Source organism: Lithobates pipiens, unplaced genomic scaffold (assembly GCF_037356315.1).
Source record: "Lithobates pipiens isolate NorthernLeopardFrog02 unplaced genomic scaffold, aLitPip1_a1.2 Scaffold_13, whole genome shotgun sequence".
NCBI lineage: Eukaryota > Metazoa > Chordata > Amphibia > Anura > Ranidae > Lithobates > Lithobates pipiens.
The window spans coordinates 386,601,806-386,620,180 of NW_027507718.1; the positions used below are offsets into that span (position 1 = coordinate 386,601,806).

Consider the following 18,375-nt stretch of genomic DNA (forward strand, 5'->3'; position numbering starts at 1 on the left):
TTGAAAGAAAGAAAAGAAAAAACTTTTTTTTTTTTTTTTTTTTGGTGGTCATTTGGAACTGAACAAACGCCTGAGACATCAGGATAGAGGGCTTATCGGTTATTGAGCGATAGCCCCTCCTCCCTGTGTTCTTTCCTCCTTTTTTTTTTTTTGTGGACATTTTGGTGGATGAGACTTAATTGGTATTGATCACCAGTCAAATAACACAGTGGTTGATGTTTTTGTGTTAGGGGGGTCTTTTGAAGGAGAGCTATATAAAGCGGTTGTAAAGATTTATATTGATATCTTGATATAGGGGGAAGGGAGTTAAGCTTTGATAGCTCTGCTAGGATGAGAGGGAAAGCAGGCAAGACAAATAAACAAACAACTCCTGCCGCAAGTCCGGTCGGAATTCAAAAATATATGGCCGCCAACACCAGTATAAGGGCAGGTGAAGAGGCTGGTAGCCCCAGGATGGAAAAACTGCTCCGCTCGGGTCCAAGTAGACAGAAGGGAGAAGATAGCAGAGGGACAAAAACCCCGGTTACTAAGCCAACTGAAAAAAAAAATAGTGCAAACTCACAAAGTGGCGATATTAGTCAGAATGGAGTTCAAGGAAGTGAGGGGTCAGAACATCTGAGGGCAGGAGAAAGGAGTCTGGATAGACACGGAGAAACCTCCCAGTCCCCACAGATTAGGGAGATGCTCTCAGAGATGTTCATGAGAATGGAGATCTCTCTAAGGGCAGACATCGCAACTATAAGAGAGGATATAGGCCTGGTCTTGGGGAGAGTAGAGGAGGTGGAAAACAAAATAGAGGCCCAGGAGCATAGAATAGACGGAATCCTAGAACAGGTAACAGCTCTCCGTAGGGGAAATAGAATAATTAGATATAAATTAGAAGATCAGGAGAATAGAAGCAGAAGAAAGAACCTACGAATAAAAGGTCTCCCTGAGACAAATAGCGCATCTACCCTTGGAGAGATAGCTCAACAGATCTTTAACCCCCTATTAGACAGAGAAGTCACAGCCCCATTAAAGTTAGATAGAATACACAGGATGACACGACCTTTTGGAATTAGATCAGAAACCCCCCGAGATGTCATAGCAAGATTTCATCACGTAGCAGAAAAAATGCAGGTAATGAGAAAAATTAGAACACAGCCAGGGGTGACCTACGGGGACGCGGAACTGCAGATCTATTCCGACTTAGCAGGAGAGACGCTTGGAAGAAGGAGAAGATTGAAACCACTAACGGAACTACTGAGAGCAGCCGATATCCCATATCAATGGGGATTTCCGGCATGTCTCATAGGGAAAAAAGACGGACGATCTGCGGTTCTACGTTTCCCGGAGGATCTCCGAGAATTCTGCGAACAGTTAGGAATACACCCTACCCCACAGATAGAATGGGATAGTGAAGAGGATCTAGAAGGAGCAGGGAGTATGACCCAAAGAAATAAGAGACAGGATAGACCGAGTGATTGGAGACGAAAGAATCCAATTATTTGAAGCTGAGACGAATTAGGAAGGGGGGCTAAAAGGGGAGGAGGGGGGGAGGAGAGGGAGGGGGTTGGGGGGTCTCGGACGGACATGGGGGTGAACCCCAGGGATACTATGGGGGAGAGGAGACCACTGTTATTGGCCTTCCAGCCCCATAGGTTTAACAAGAAAAGGGGAGTCCTACCCAGTCCTACGAGACGTTTTGTTATAGGACAGGGGGGGGGTGGGGGGTGGGAGGGAGGTTTTGGCTATGTGGGGTTTTTTTATGGGTTCTCACTCGGTCCCCCTATAGGGGCAGCAGGTATGGTCTCCAACGGGTTCACTAGATGCTCCAACAAAAGAGGGGAAACCCTCACTGGAAGAGAGGTATGGGGATAGTTAATGTTATTACTTATAATGTAAGGGGCTTAAATACAAAAAGGAAAAGATACAGAATAAACGATGAGTTGCAGCACATGGAAGCAAATATAGTATGTCTCCAGGAGACGCATATAACTTGCACCTCTGGGGTCAGAATGAATTCGAATGAGTTCCCGTTATGGATTTATGGGGATTCCCCATCCTCATACTCCAGAGGGGTTGCAATAGGTTTTAGTAAAACAATGAGGTTTAATCTAGAGGAGCGACTGGTGGACCCGGAGGGACGATACCTGTGCTTAAAGGGAATGCTGTTTAACCTTAAATGCACAATCGTAAATATTTATGCCCCAAATGAGAATGTGGAAGTTTTTCTAAGGAAAACATTGAACAAAATAGAGGATTTCAAAGAGGGGAAATTAATTCTTGCTGGAGATTTTAACTGGTGTATAAACCCAAAAATTGATACCTCAACGGGAGGTCCCAGGACATCGGTACATAAGCAGAAAAAGTTTTTAAGGGCTCTGGCTCTATATCAGCTACAGGATACCTGGAGAGTACTTCACCCAAAGGATAGGGACTATACATGCTTCTCCTCGGTCCATGGTTCCTTCTCTCGAATAGATTATATTTTCCTGGAACACTCATCCCTGAAAGCACTAAAAAAGGCGGAAATAAAAGTCAGAACTGTGTCAGATCATGCGCCAGTTATGATTAAGTTGGAGATAGGGGAGGATCATGGACCGAGGGGAATTTGGAGATTGAATGAATCTCTGTTACAGGATAAGGACTCTGTAAGTAGGGTGGAGAGGGAGATGGAACAATTTTTTAGATTAAATGATACACCTGGTATCTCCAGCCCCATATTGTGGGAAACGCACAAAGTGGTAATGAGAGGGGTTTTTATAGGGATCGGAGCGGGGAAAAAGAGAGAGAGAGAAAGGAGGAAAACCCTACTGTATGAAGAAATCCAGAGACTGGAGTTGGGTAGTAGACCAAGGGGACTTTATGACACTCAGGACTTAGTAATAAAAAAAAGAGAACTAGAAGACTACTTAGAGCAGGACAGGATGGCCGCTTATTATATTTTGGGAACAGAGAGGTATCAATGGGGAAACAAAACCGGTAAATGGCTGGCCAGGAGAGTGAAGGATAAGAAAAGTAGAACTTTTATCCCGAGGGTAAGAAATGAGGTAGGGGATATACAAAATATGCCGGAGGATATTGAAAATACGTTTTTTACATACTATAGGGCCCTATACAATATTCAACAGGATAGCTCAGAGAACAGAGGCCGAGATACAATAAAGGACTATTTGAAAGGGATAGAGATCCCCAGGGCTAAACAAATAGAAATGGAAGCATTAGAAGCCCCGATATCAAAGCTGGAAGTTGAATGGGCTATCAAAAATACAGCTAAGGGAGGATGCCCCGGGCCAGATGGTTTCCCGATCTCATACTACAAGGAATTCCAAAAACAGCTAGTTCCAAAATTATGCGAGTATTTCAACGCAGTGGGGAGAGATGAAAAATTTCGAGAAGAGACATTACTGGCACATGTGGTCTTGATCTTGAAAGAGGCAAAGGACCCACTTGCAGTGGAAAGCTACAGGCCAATTTCCTTGCTAAACTCAGATATTAAACTTTTTGCAAAAATTATCTCTGAACGATTAAGACCTTACGTGCCAGAGTGGGTACAGCAGGATCAGGTTGGATTTATCCAAGGGAGAGAAGGGCGGGATAACGCATTAAAGACTATTATGCTAAGCCAGGAATCCATAAGACAGAAGACCCCCACGATACTCATGTCTATAGATGCTGAAAAGGCATTTGACAGGGTTAGCTGGGGGTTCTTATTCGAAGTGCTGGAGCGATATGGATTAGGGGTGAGGATGAGAGGGTGGATTGAAGCTTTGTATACCAAGCCTAAAGCTAAAATAAGAATAAACGGGGCCCTGTCCTGCCCCCTTGAATTGTGCAACGGGACAAGACAGGGGTGCCCGCTCGCCCCAATATTATTTGTTCTGGCTCTAGAACCTCTCCTGACGGCTATTAGAAAAAACCAAAACATCCACGGAATATGGGCCGAAGGGAGGGAGTATCGGGTTGCTGCTTTTGCAGATGATCTTTTGCTCTATATCTCTAGCCCGGGGACTTCTATACCGACGATTATGGAAGAAATAAAAAAATACGGAAAAGTCTCCAACTTTAGGGTTAATGCAACTAAATCTGAAATTCTAAACTTAAATATACCAGTAGAAGAGCAAAGAACCCTGCAAATCAAATACCCCTTTAGATGGTGTGGGAGGGAGTTGGCCTATTTGGGTATAAAGCTTACGGCAGGGAGAGAAGACTTGTTTGAGGCTAACTATATCCCCCTACTTAATAAAATCAAACAGTATTTAGATAAGACCCAACATAAAGCTTTATCTTGGATAGGGAGAATAAACACAGTAAAAATGTTCATTCTACCAATGTTTACTTACATTTGTCAAATGGTCCCCATTCTATTACCACAGGGATATTTAAATAAATTAAATATGATGATCAAAAGATTTATATGGAAAAAAAAAATGGCGAGGGTGGCCCTTAATACTTTGACAAGAACTAAAGACAGAGGAGGATTAGCAATGCCCGATTTCAAAAGGTATCACGAGGCTATAGTAATTTCACGAATCACAGACTGGACACATAATAAAAAAGGGAAGGATTGGGTGGAATTAGAAATTAAGTTAAGTAGAAGGGAGCTAGGGGAGATAATATGGATACCTGCAAAATATAGAGAATTAGGGATTAACACAAGTTTATTGACAAAAGGGGTACTACGAATATGGGATATAATAAATAAGAGAAATAAGTGGGAGCACAATTCACCATTTATGCCACTATTAGACACTAAAACTTTTCCACCAGGTCAAGAGGAATATATATATTATAGTAGATGGGCTAAGAAAGATAAAATTAAATTACAAGAGGTTATGGAAGGGAATAGGGTATGCACATATGAGGAAATTATAGGAAAGTGGGGCCACAAGCCCTTAGATAGGTGGAGGTACTTACAACTATATCATTTTACTCAGTCTTTACCACAACCACTACGAGGACAGGAGCAACTTAGACCTCTGGAGAAGTGGATAGGGAATCCCCAATGCTTGGTAAAAAGGATCTCAAAAATATATGAAATCTTAGGGGAAGTAGAAGAACAAAAATTCCCCCCCCTATATAGAAAAGTGGGAAAGTGAATTGGGACCGCTGGATAACGACCTTCATAGAAACAGGATAATTAGACGAACGTACTCGGTTGCCAAAGACCTTCAAACTAGAGAGATGTCATATAAACTTTTAACAAGATGGTATATAACCCCACAGCAAGGAAATAAAATCTGCAGCGAGACCTCCCCATTATGCTGGAGAGGCTGTTCAGTAGTGGGTTCCTTCGCCCATATATGGTGGGAGTGCCCTAAGATACAATTATTTTGGGAGAAGATTATAAAAGCTATCCTTGAAATAACAGGGGAAGGGATTAGAAGAGACCCATGGGTTTGCTTATTCCATGACTCTGAAAAAAGTGAGAGAGAGTATGGGCAATCCCTGGTCCCGGGCTTATTGAATTCTGCTAAGGCACTGATCCCGCGAAGCTGGAGGAAACCCGACCCCCCCTCGATGAAGGAGTGGGTAGAAAGATTAGAAAGGATACGAAACATTGAGGAGACAATGAATAAACTGGATAACTCAGAAGGGAGATATCAGTATAAATGGCGACTTTGGATACAATTCGGAAAAACTGAAGGTTATCTAAAGCTGCTTGATTGTTAGCAAAGGGGGGGACCGAGTGAGGGGGGAGGGGAGGGAGGGATAAGGTAGATTATTCTTAAAGAAATGGTGTTGTATTTATTATTATGTGGAATGGTCTATGCCTGTATATTTGGAAAAACTTGAAAATAAAGAATATAAAAAAAAGAAATATGTTAGGGTAGTCCATGTTCAGTTTTTTGCTTCACGAGGTGGTATTGGATGCATGGAGCCTATATTTTCAAACATCTGTACACTAGGCCTTGCCAAATTGCTACACTCATTAATAGGATTTTAGGGTATTATTCCTACCCTCCAGCAAGCTGTCTCTGGCTTGATTTCCTTTTCAGTAATAGATGCAGAGCAATCGTGTTATAAGGAGTTAGAACACATAATCAGTAGAGGTTTTTTTGGGTTATTACCTCGAAAAACTACCAAAGCCTTTGGCTCAGCATAGTCTGGCAGCCTAGCATTTTAAGAAGAATGTAACAATGTCAGCCTACAATTTTTTTCTCATGACAGATTTTTTTAGTAATTTTAAAATTTTTGATTTTAAAAAGAACTTGTAGTTTTCAATTTTTTTTTTTTATTTTTTTTTTTACATTTAAAATGGATCAGCTTTATGCTTTAAAATGTTTTCATATTGGGAGGACCAGACGAGTGCAGGACAAACCTACTTGGACTGTGTCCGATTGTCCTCGTCTCTTGCATGTTTTACCTCTGCAATACCAGTTGGACTTGTTCCCCTCATATTGTGTATACATTGTGATTTTTTTTTTTTCCTGCTTTAGATACACTAATAACAAAAACAAAAATGAAAGCAAAAATCTGAAAATCATTTTAAAGTATAAGGAACATCTAAAATAACCCTTTAAAAAAGAAGAAAAAATCCTCCCCACTGCTCCTGTACATGCTGCAAACATTTTGTAAAAAATCCCAGTGTAAATGCCATTTTTAATCTTTTGAGTGGTCATGTGACCATCAGGCTTCAGCTTCTCTGTGTATATGTGTGAGCCAACGACGGGACTGAAGTACACAGAGCCATGGTGTCACCTGTAGGTTTCCACTGTTGTAGCTGTTGTCAGCAAAGGGGGTGTTTGCTTGCAGCAGCCACTCATTTATACCGGGTAGTTGGAGCTCTGAAATTGTGTGATTGCTTGGAAGAAGAAGTAAAAAAATATTTACATTGAGATTTCTTACAAATTGTATGTAAACATAGTGGGGAGGCAACATTTTAAACATGGCTTATTTTAGCCTTTACTTCTTCTCTAAGGTAAACTCTGAAATAACTCCAAATATGTGGTAATGGAAAATAAATTATACTTTCTTTTCTTACATCAGGGGACACAGAGCCATAGTACCTACTATGTGGGTTATATCGGCGTATCAGGTGCTGGACACTGGCACACCCCTTAAAGTGGTTTGGTACCTAAAAATGAAAGTTCATGTTATTAAAATCAACAGTTAGCATACTTACCTAAACGAACCCTGAAAAAAAAAAATATTATTTACTTACCTTTTATTTCTGATGTTTCAGCTGACTTCCGGGTTCTCCTCCCGTGGGAGTAGGGGTGGCTATCGTCCTCGCAATGGTCCCTGGGAAATTTCCCAAGAATCCATGGGGGACATTGAAATTGCGAAATCTCGCGAGATTTCGTTCGGACGCCGGTCACGTGACGAGGGCGTGTACGAATTTGCCATTTTTAAAGTGGGCAGGCAGCTGTATCTGCCATTACACACGAGGTAGCAAGCAAACAAGTGATTGCTTCTGTGGGTTCGTTTTCATTCATTCTTTGTTCTCTGTGCTGTGTGGTTTTCGTTGCCTTGACAACGGGGCGGGAACTTCCTGGAGTTTTTCTTTCCTTGTCACTGCTCTCACTGAGCATGTGCAAGATGGAGCGGAGCATGCTGGGAGCCAGACATCATCATATACCAGGAAGTAAATGCCTGTGGGCTTCAGACGCCCACAGTTAAAATGGAAAATGCCAGAGTAGGTTTTTATAAGTCATCCTGAAGAAAAGATTCGTCGCGCCGGGGGTCAAATAAACGCCGGACGTGGATGCCAATCGAAGCTAGCACTCACCCACCAGTGAGACAGGTAAGAAAAAAATAAAAAAAGAGCGGAATCCCACTTTAAGGCGTGAACCTCCCCATATAACCCCTCCCATTACTGGGAGTCCTCAGTGTTTTTGCCAGTGTCTAAGGTGTTGGGCACGTGTAAGGATGTGTTGTACTGAGCTCCACGAGCAGTAATCCTTTGATGAGAGCCAGCCATCCTGACCGGATCCGTTCTGATGTCTCCGTAATGGACTAAAGGAATGGTACCCGGGCCTCGTCATCCGAAGACATGAGGTTTTGCTTGCGAATGTTTTTAAAGCTGGGCCCTGGGATCCAGTACTTTTTGGTAGTAAGGCCAATAAAAGTTTACTGGCAGGGTCTTCTCGCTCTGTTCCTGAAGGTTTCCTTTCAAGGTCTAGGAGCCTACCATGAAGGGCGAAGATTGGGTTTTTTATCTCTGATAAAACCCTGCGGCGAGGAAAGGTAGGGGAGATTTTCTGCAAAGGAATCTCTCCTTCCATGTATTGTGTTGTCATGTCATGTCTATGTGTCACCACTGGAGGCTGTATTGAGCACTCACCATTTTGGCGCTGGAAACAGCAGAAGCTTTCACTCTCTTCTCTGTTCAAGCCAGCTCAGGCCCTCAGGTATGAAGGGGGGTTCTGATCACTTCCTGGGCCCCCAGATTGGCATTTTTTTGTCCTTGAATGCCAGCTAGCTGCCTCTTTTTTTCTTTAAAAAAAAACTTTTTTTGGGCAAAGTCCGTTTTACCCGCCGCCGGCCGCCATGATGCCGACACTCACACACTTCCCTGTTGAAAGAGGGGGAGGCATTTTTCACGTGGGGGGCATGGCTAAACGGCGTCAGACACTGGCCACATGTGGAGGAAATAATTTAAGCTATACAGGAAAAGTTGAAGTTTGGCGGTGGAGGGACAGAGCAGAGTGGTTGTTGGTCAGGTTTGGTGACACAGGCATCTCCCTTTTGTTGACAACATTGTACTGTATAGCTAGGACTAATAGCATCTTTTGTACTGTACTATAGCCTAGCAAGTGAAACATTCTTTTGCTGGAACTGCCTCTGCTTTGTACTGTAAGCCTATGAGTGACAAAGGACCAGGAACTCCTCTAGGGGTTCTAAGGGGTTAATGGTATACAACAAACTAAAAACCCTTCCAAAAGAATGTCTTCCTCACCTGAGAGGTAAAAAAGAAAGATACGGCCAGTCAGATGAGCCGTCAAGGGTAGAACACTTCTGTCCCTGTGTATTTCATACAAACAGGCTTTTTCTTCTACCATTTAAAAGATTATTGCTATGATGTCTCCCTATAGTAGGACTAAACATAGCAGATTCCCATCTAGTCCTCAGGGCCCTTTTGTTGATGTGCAGGAGGCTGGGGATCAGGTAGATCTTCCCAAATATTGGAAGATACTTAGCTTTCCTCTTCTGAGGATCCTAACAGGGAGGGAGTAGCCGCACAGGTCAGGTGTATGTCTACTCCCTTACTTAACCCTTGTGTTGCCTGCAGCGCAGGCTCTTGGGGTATCTGCCTCTAATAGGGTTCATTTGAACCTCGCCCACCTGGGGATGTTTTTCCTATTCATGCATAGCTTATGTATTCTGAATGGCAAAATTTCTATGAAAAAATGGGGGGTTCCAGCTATTGATGCTGCAATCACCTCAGTGAGCAGAGTCTTGCATGTCCAGTGGATAATGCACTGATGTTAAAGGATGACTTTTGCAGTTCTGGCTGCAATTGGAGTAGCTCAGTCCATTAACCCTTTAATGTCTGCACCACTATTGTGGTGGAGCACATTTTGAGTCACGCCAATGCATTGGAATATGGACTCCAAGGGGTTAAGGAACAGGTGTGAGATACCTGAAAGTTGTGCCTGATCAGCAGGCCCGGCAAGGGGCTGTTGTATTTGATGCACTGTGTCTCACAGATGCTATGAAGGATTCGATCATTAAAGCCCTATGGCTTATACTTGGACGAGTGCATTTTTGCACAGGTCCTTGGCTGAAATATTAATCAGCCGAAGCACCAGGTGAAAACCCTTAGCCGGTCTGTGTTCCTTTCTGGGGTATTATTATCTGGACTATTTAGAATGGATAAGTACAGCCAAAAGGGGTAAAGCTCTCTTTATCAGTAAAAGGAGGTTCAGACAGTTCTCCTTTAATCGCGCAGCCTCTCCTATGTCTTAGTTCCCAGGGGCAGCACCAGGATCTTAGGGGCAGAAAGCCCATAAAGCAAAATGCGAAGACCTTCTCATGAAGGAGCACACCCACTCGTTCGGGTGAGGGGAAAGGTCCTGCGATTCTCAAAGTCTGGCAGGAACAATGTTTAGAGCAGAGGGATTTCTGCAATTTTCTTTTCTAGGTTACATCTAGAGTTTCAAAAGCCCGGATGGCCCAGTCGGCTTTCAATCTGAGGGTTCGGTCCTGTTTGGGTGCTGTCTGTGGGGGTCCTTGGGGCTGCTGATGCGGCATTCTTTATGCAAGAGTGTCTGTCTCCTCAAAGAATGCTCCTAAGGTTCCAGAAAAAAAAGGGGGAAAAAAGAGAAGTCTCTCTTTCTGGCCTCTCAGCCTAGGAAGATTGTCCTTAAAACCATCAAGGAGGTTACTTGGGAGGCTGGTTATAGATACCATACAGAAGAAAGTATTCTTACCCCAGACATGAATCAGTTCCATTGTAGAACTAATTCAACTTATCAGGATAAAGGAAAATTCCTTCATTCGGCTGCAGGAGATTTTTAGGGATGGCCTCCTTCAGGGCCGTCCCTTATGCACAGTTTTATTCAAAGACTGCTTCAAGACACCATCCTGTTGGTCTGGAATAAAGAGGATTCGGGCCTTGTTTGTTTCCAATACGCTTGGCTCCCGATATAGGTCAGAGCCTAAATTGGTGGTTGTTATACAGCAGGAGGGAAAATCTTTATCTTGCAAGGTGTTAACAACAGATGCCAGCCTTCTAGGCTGGGGAGCAGCCCTGGAAGAAGATTCTGTCCAGGTTAGAGGACCTTGCCTATCAACTTTGTTGGAAGTTTCAGGCAGTACATATGGCCATAGAATCTTGGCGGTTAGATTACGGGGCTGTCCTGACAGGATTCAGTCTGACAGCCACGGCAGGTGGCTTACATCAAAAAAAAAAAAAGGAGGTGAATAATGTTCTAGCTTTGGCAGAACACAACACTCCTTACCTATCGGCAATTTTAATATTTCAGGTGTACTACTTGAGATGCCAAAAATTATTTCCGGGAGAATGATCTCTTCACCCCGACGTCTTCCTAGCAATATGTCAGTTGGGGTACTCCGGGCAGGGACCTATTTGCGTTCACATTCATTATGAGGATTGACAACTTTGTCGAACAAGGGGTCCGCTAGCAGGCGGAACAGACGCATTAGTCTTCCCAGGGGATCAGTGTTTCACTGATCTATGCATTTCCTCCAGTTCTGCTACTTCCGCTCCTTCTCCGCAGGATTAATCGGGAACAAAAGAGGTGATTCTGGTGGCCCTAGCTGGGTCCCAGAAGATTGTAATTTATTGAGATCATAAAGAGGGCAGTAGAAGTCCTTTGGACTCTGCCATTATAGCCAGACCTTCTTGCACAAAGTCCGGTATTTCATCCTGCTTTGCGGACAAGTAGTTTAACAGGTTTGACTGTTGAATCCCACTCTATAAAAGATCGTGGGTGATCTCCTTCAGTAGTGTCTACGTTGACTAAGCCCAGGAAGCTGGCTTCCAGAATCACTTACTTTAGAGTCTGTAAGGCATAGGTTTCTTGGTATGGATCCAGGGGTTGGCACCCCAGCAAGTATGTCAATAAGCAAGATTCCTGCATATGGGATCTGAAATTAAGCTGGTCTTGACTTTTATCAAGAGCCAGATCCAGGCCGTGTTGATGTCTTTTCCTATGGCCTCTTGCTTCCCACTCTTGGTGCGTAGCTTATTCAGAGGGTAACACGGTTTATCCCCCTATCAAGGCACATAAAATTGGTCTTTTCAGCTTTGCTGAATCGGCCATTACGAGAAATTCTCTTGGTTCTTTAACAAGAAAGATAATATTTTTTGCTTGCCATTTCTTCTGCTAGAAGAGTATCGGAACTAACGGCTCTGTCTTGTAAGAGCCATATTTCATCGTGCATAAGGATGAGGTGGTTTTATGTCCTCATCCTGAATTTTTACCAAAAATGGTAACAGGTTTTCATTTAAACCAAGATATTATTCTTCCTTCTTTCTCCCCAGAAGCCTTAATCTGGGGAAGAGAAAGCACTACAGTCTCTTGATGTAGTAAGAGCGATCAGAATCTGTTTTGAGGCAACCACTCAGGTTCACAAAACACAGGTTTTGTTTGTACTACCAGAGGGTCCAAGATATGGGCAGGCTGCATCAAGATCCACTATTTTCCAGATGGATTTGTCAAGTGATTGATCAAGCTTCAGCTTAAAGAAGAAAATTCTTTCTTCTCAGATTAAGAGCACACTCATCCTGGGTGATTAGTGCCTCTTGGGTGGTGCATCATCAGGCCTCTATGGCTCAGAGCTGTAAGACTGCAACTTGGTCTTTGGTTCAGACGTTTATCCATTTTTTTTTCAAATCAATATTAAGGGTCTTGAGGATATTGCCCTTGGGCACAGCATACACTGCAGGCTGTGATATGAGTCCTCTGGCCTCCTGTTTTTTTTTTTGGTCTGTCTCCCCCCTTCAGTTGCCATTGCTATGGGACATCCCACATAGTAAGTACTATGGCTCTGTGTCCCCTGATGTAAGAAAAGAAAATAGGATTTTTAAAACCGCTTACCTGTAAAATCCCTTTCTTTGATGTACATCAGGGGACACAGAGGTCCCTCCTTTCTTCTTTTTATACACTTTGATTGCTTGGCTACAAAACTGAGGACTCCCAGTAATGGGAGGGAGTTATATGGGGGAGGTTCACGCCTTAAGGGGCGTGCCAGTGTCCAGCACCTGATACGCCAATATGACCCACATAGTAAGTACTATGGCTCTGTGTCCCCTGATGTACATCAAAGAAAAGGATTTTACAGGTAAGCTGTTTTAAAAATCCTATTTTTTCCCTTTTAATTTATGATAAACTAGAAGAATATGTTACCTCCAGATCCAGACCCAGCAACAGTGTCATTGTGCACTGTACCCCATCCAAAATGTCATTGTGTTATGGCTTGTCTCTCACATATGATGCTGGAGCTTGGAAGTGGAGGTGGAGCTTTTAAACCTTAACATTTTATTTATTTTTATAATAAACACGTTATACTCCCCTGCTCTGTGCAATGGTTTTGCATGGAGCAGCCCTGATCCTCCTTCTCCTCTGGGGTCCCCCGTCGGTGTTCCTCCTCTTTGGTGAGTGCCCACCATAGGAAGCTGCTTCTGATGAGGGCACTTATAAGGGCTTGCTCTTGATCCCTGCGGCCTGTGTTTATATAGATTCATGATAGGATTTGATTGAAAGCAGCAAGAGCCAATGATCCCCGCTGCTATCAGTCTGCCCTGTGAGGAGGGAGAGGCCCATTGTTCTCTGACACAGTATTGGATCAAGTTTAGGCTCAGGTAAGTATAGGGAGTGCCGAGGGGGATCCTCCACAGAAGGTTTTTTGCCATAATGCAGAGAATTAATTAAGATAAAACCTTAAGTCTTTAGAACCACTTTAAGCAAAAATCCATATATGGTAAATACTGATAAAAAATAACATTTGCACACAATCTAACTACCTGGTATTTCTTCACTTTAGGTAATTTTATTAAGATGGTATTACAGCCCTTATTACCTCAAAGCAATAGTAAATGTACCCATACAGACCTTGGACCATCAGTTATGGAAGCCGCAGAGCTCAGTGATGATGCTGTGAAAAGTTGTAAAAGCTGTAACGGCAGCATGAATATGACGGAAGAGTATTGTGAACTTTCTTCCTTTCTTGTGAAGGATAAAAATGTCAGAAGGAAACCTTTTATAGATCTAGGTGAGTTTTTTTTTTCCAAGCTTTTAAAACTGCCTATGATTTTGTACCAAAAAAAAGGCATGCTTCTGTTGAATGCTCTCAAGGCAGAGCAAGTGTAGCATGTTAAATGAATTGCACAAGTAATAACTGACTCATCTGCTTTATTTCATGTTCTACCACAGCAAATTGTATGTTGCCTGCAGCATTAAATAGTTTGAACACACTGGTTTGTGTTAATGGCCTAGCTCCCTCCTCCTCGCAGCACATTTAACAGTTCATTGGAACGCAGATCAGACGCAGCAGCAGCTGGATGATGTGCTCCAGTGTTTGGTTATGAGCCTTCAACCCCTTTTACCTGCAGCAAAGAGGTAAAAGGGGTGGAACTTTGTTCTGTTTATGATATATTTACCAAGGTCCTGCAACACAAAGGGATGGCATTCAGTACAAAATCTTAGTAACCAAGGTGTAAAGCTGGCCATACATTGTATAGCTTTTTAGCCGGTTGCTGATGAACCACCTGAAATTCGCTCAGTGGGTGGCCTTGTCTCTCCCTTGGTTGAAAAATAGAAGGAGCCAGGCGGAAAATTGTTGGCTGAAAAGCATCTACATCCAGTCAGATGAAGCAACTGTTTGGGAATTTTTATAGCCTGTGGGGCTGACTGTCAAAATACAGGAGGGACCGCAGGAGATTTGTCCATCAATGCTAGCGCAGGCAAACTATCTGTGTATGGCCAGCTTAAGTTGCTCAACTGAAATTTAGCAGATATCAGTTGAAGTCATGCCAAACTTTTGTGACAGAGTGGGGAAAAGTCTGTATTTCTATCAGGATTTTACTGATGTATTTGTGTCTATGTTGGGGAAATTCTGTCTCAGAAAGCACCATTCTTGGGAAAGAAAAGTAAGGTGGAAACTCCTTAAATGGGAGATCCAAGCCCCTTTCTCCCATCCTAAGGTGATGGTATTGGTGTCTTTGCTCTTTCTGTCCTGCAGACTGGAATTGAGATATCTTATCTTATGTTTTAAGTCCTGTACACATGGGACGAATGCCAGATGGCATTGTCATGTGACCCATGTGTCCTGCAGCCGGCCTGACAGCAGCCAGCCAAATGACTGGAATAACTCTGCTGACCGGCCCCCGGTCAGCCCGCTCAGCCAATAGCTGAGTGCACTGACCGGAGTGTTCAGGGCGGGAGGCTGCCACCCCCCTGTGTCAGGGCACAATAAAACAGGGGAGAACGCTGTACTAACATTGGATTATTAGTACAGTGGCTCCGACCTGAGCTGTCAGTTTTTCTCTTATATCCACCGACAGACACAGCTCCTCTCTGTAACTAAATGGGTTTGTTAGCCTGCCATTAGGAGAACTAGGCAAAAATTGTAACAAAATACACAGAACTTTAGTCGCTCCCCGGGGGGCGGACCCTGTGCTAACGACCCTCCCTGCTCCCACTGTGCGGCTACCATTGGTCCTGGTCCCGGTCTGGAGGGTCCCAAAAGGTGTCTGGGGATGTTCTGACTGTAGGCAGGCAGCACTGTTCTGTGATTTTTACTGTCACCGCATGGCGCTGTCCGCCGGCCATTTTGGCTGTGGGCAAAGCAGGTTCCCCTTGTGCGCCTCAGCGGCCATTTTCTATAGGATTTTCCTATCGGTTGCATTTGCGGTCATTTTTTGAATCTTAAGCGCTCTTTTCACCGCAGTTCTCTTGTGACAGCTTTACATGTTCTCTCACATGCTGTTTCCTGTGTCCACTATGTATACAGTACGCTGGATGGCTCTTCCCTGAATGCTGGTGCAAGCTCTGCAGAACGTTTCACTGCTATTCTATACAGCTGCTACCGACAGTTTCTTCACTCTGTAACTGGGTAACCTCCTAGGAACTACAGGCACGGCTAGTAACATTCACAGAACGCCCCAGGGTGTTGAGTCTGGCGCTATGTACCCCTACCCCCCCCCACGCGGTGGCAGCAGGAGGGTGGGACCTTCACTGTTCTAAGTGCCCTTGCAGGTGGCAGACAGGGTAGGGTCAGCATGGCTTCAGAAACTGGTTTCTTCCCCTGAAATCCAGGCTATTGCAACCGGGTCACCTGCGGATAGCGCTGTGCCCATGGACACCCTGACGGCGGTCCTTAACTCCTGTGTTGCAAAAATAGAGGCGGTGCGTGGAAGGAAAGGTGCACGTAAATGCCCCCTACCGCCCTGTCCTCTGGGGAGAGCTCTGATGCAGACTCGTGCCCTGTGGCTGGTGACCCCTGCTCTGACCTATCAGACAAGGCTGACCAGGACCATTCGGACAATGAGGATGATTCCCTGTCCGGGCGCGACAAATCGCTTGTTGGAGCACTTATTACAGCTGTGCGTGATACCCTAAAGATACAGGAGCCAGCGGATCCCTCTGCTGAGGTAGCGGTCCCTTTTGGGTCACGCAAGCCAGCACGTTCACCTAAGGTGTTCCCGTATTTGGCTTATTTTGACAAGTTCATCTACAGGGAATGGGGTCGGCCGCAAAGGACCTTTTCGGTCCCCAAAAACATGGCGGTGCGTTACCCCTTTGAGGAAAGCCTTCTCAAGAAATGGTTGGCTCCTCCGGTCGTGGACCCCCCCAGTATCCAGGTTAAATAAAGTAACCACGATCCCGGTAGAGGGGACTCCGGCATTCAAGGATCCCACGGACAGGAAGGCAGAGGCAGTGGCTCGTTCCTTGTTTACGGTTGTGGGGTCAGCCGTGCGACCAGTACTGGCATCCGCACTGGTGTCACAGACACTGAGTGGGCAAAACTTTTGTACCGCGAATTGGGAGAGCAAAACGCCTCCCCTGTCTGCGTGGAACTAGCAGACCAACTAGTGCAAGGCCTTAAGTATGCTTGTGACGCGGCCCTGGATACTCTCCCTCTGTTATCCAGGGCTTCAGTGTCAGCTGTGGTGCTGAGGAGCCTGATTTGGCTTAAATGCCAGTCTGCTGACCAGGCATCCAAAAAAGCCCTGGCGGATCTTCCCTTCCTTGGCGACGGGCTCTTTGGAGCTTCGTTGGATGACATTATTAAAAATGCCACGGGTGGTAAGAGAACTCCACTCCCACAGGCCAGAAAGGCTAAGGAGCCACGCCGCAGGCAATGGCCCCCTTTTTCTGCTCACAAGCGGCTTTTTTGTCCGCCCGGTGCTTCGACAAAACATTCCCAGGACGTCCACGGACGGTCAAAAGTGTCCCTGGAACCGCAAGCCTAACAAGCCTAACCGCAAGTGGTCGTTGCTCTGTTTTTGCATGCCAGTGCTGGGGCTCATGGTAGCCTCCTTCGAGGCAGTACCTTATGCCCAGTTCCACACCAGAGTCCTGCAGAAGGAGATTTTGATAAAATGGGACAAATCTCCATTGTCCCTGGATCGACAGGTCCAGGTGAGCCAGCCAGTCAGGGACTCTCTGATCTGGTGGTTGAGGTCCCCGGTGATTCAGTCCAGAAAATCGTTCCTTCTGAAATGGACGGTGATCACTATGAACGCCAGTCTCTCAGGCTGGGGTGGAGTGATGGGGATTCAGTCGGCTCAGGGCCTCTGGTCGATGGACGAATCCAGGTTGCCGATCAATCTGCTCGAATTGAGAGCGTTCAGGCTGTGCCCCCACACGTGGTCGACGTGTCTTCAAGGATGTCCGACCAGGGGGGGCGTGGCCTGGACAGCAATGGAGTAGGACATCTGTGGTGAGTCCTCCGTTTGCCCACTGTATCCTGCCACCTATCCTGCTAAAGTTATCCCTGCTTCCACAGCCAGAGACCTTGCCACTCTCCCTGGGCAGCCATCCAGCCACCCAGCGCTCGAAAGCGCCGCCCACGGCCGCCGCCGAAGCTCTCCTCTTCCATTCGGGCTTGCTGTGCAGGAAAGACTGGGGACTCGGCCTACCTCCTGGAGGAGCGGCCATCTTGGTTCACCCGGCGGCCGCTCCGGCAGCTCTATCTCTCTGTGCAGGCAGCCCTGAGCCTGCTTATTGCCCCCTATGCCCACCGGATGATCTGGGGTACATGCTGAGGCAGTTGTTTGGTCGGTGGAGGCCTGGGGGACGGTCCAGCGGTCTCGGCCTAGCTCCCGGCGGCCATCTTGCTACACCCTGTGCCTGCCCTGGTGAGGACTCACAGATCTCCTGTATTGCTTCCCTTCGTTTTAGTGCCACTGGACCTTGCCACTGATTGTCTGACATCCCACAGCCTCCTCTGGGACACCCCTGGACTGGGTAGGAGGGGGGATATTAACGATCCTGCCTGGTGAACAGCGGCCATCTTGGTACACCCGGGAATTCTCCTGCTCTTCTCCTGCAGTATGTCTCCACCAAAAAAGAGCTCTGAAGCCGCTGACAAACTTGCCAAGTACCGCAGGCTCGGAGAAGACCTGCGGGATAAAGACGGCGCAGGCGCATCCCCGGATATGGAACGCTCCGAAGCGGCCACTAACAAGGTCCTAGATGCCATTGCCATGTGCCAGAGCACGCTTACCACCAAAATCGAGGAGGTCAAAATTGATGTTTCTCTTATCAGACAGGACCTTTCCGCCCTGCGGGATCGTGTGGAGGAAGCGGAGACCCGTATCGGCAGAGTGGAAGATGTTTTACACCCCCTGCAACATACTACTGATGAGGTACGTCGTCAGCTACAGCAGCTTAGTGCAAAGCAAATCGCCTTCGGAGGTGTAACCTCCGCTTTATCGGCCTCCCTGAGCATGCTGAGGGCAACGACCCGGCAAGCTTC

At 45.6% G+C, this 18,375-nt stretch overlaps 1 protein-coding gene across 3 annotated transcripts in view; it reads left to right on the forward strand.

Annotated features, from left to right (window-relative positions):
• PRIMPOL (primase and DNA directed polymerase) overlaps positions 1-18,375 on the forward strand; it is a 131,468-nt gene that overhangs the window by 74,436 nt on the left and 38,657 nt on the right. For 2 of the 3 annotated variants that reach the window (XM_077477298.1, XM_077477297.1), the window contains exon 6: positions 13,438-13,665. The exons of the other annotated variant lie outside the window; for it this stretch is intronic. In XM_077477298.1, the coding sequence (XP_077333424.1) occupies positions 13,438-13,665 (228 nt within the window). The remainder of the gene's footprint in view (positions 1-13,437; positions 13,666-18,375) is intronic. 3 annotated transcript variants of the gene reach the window in all.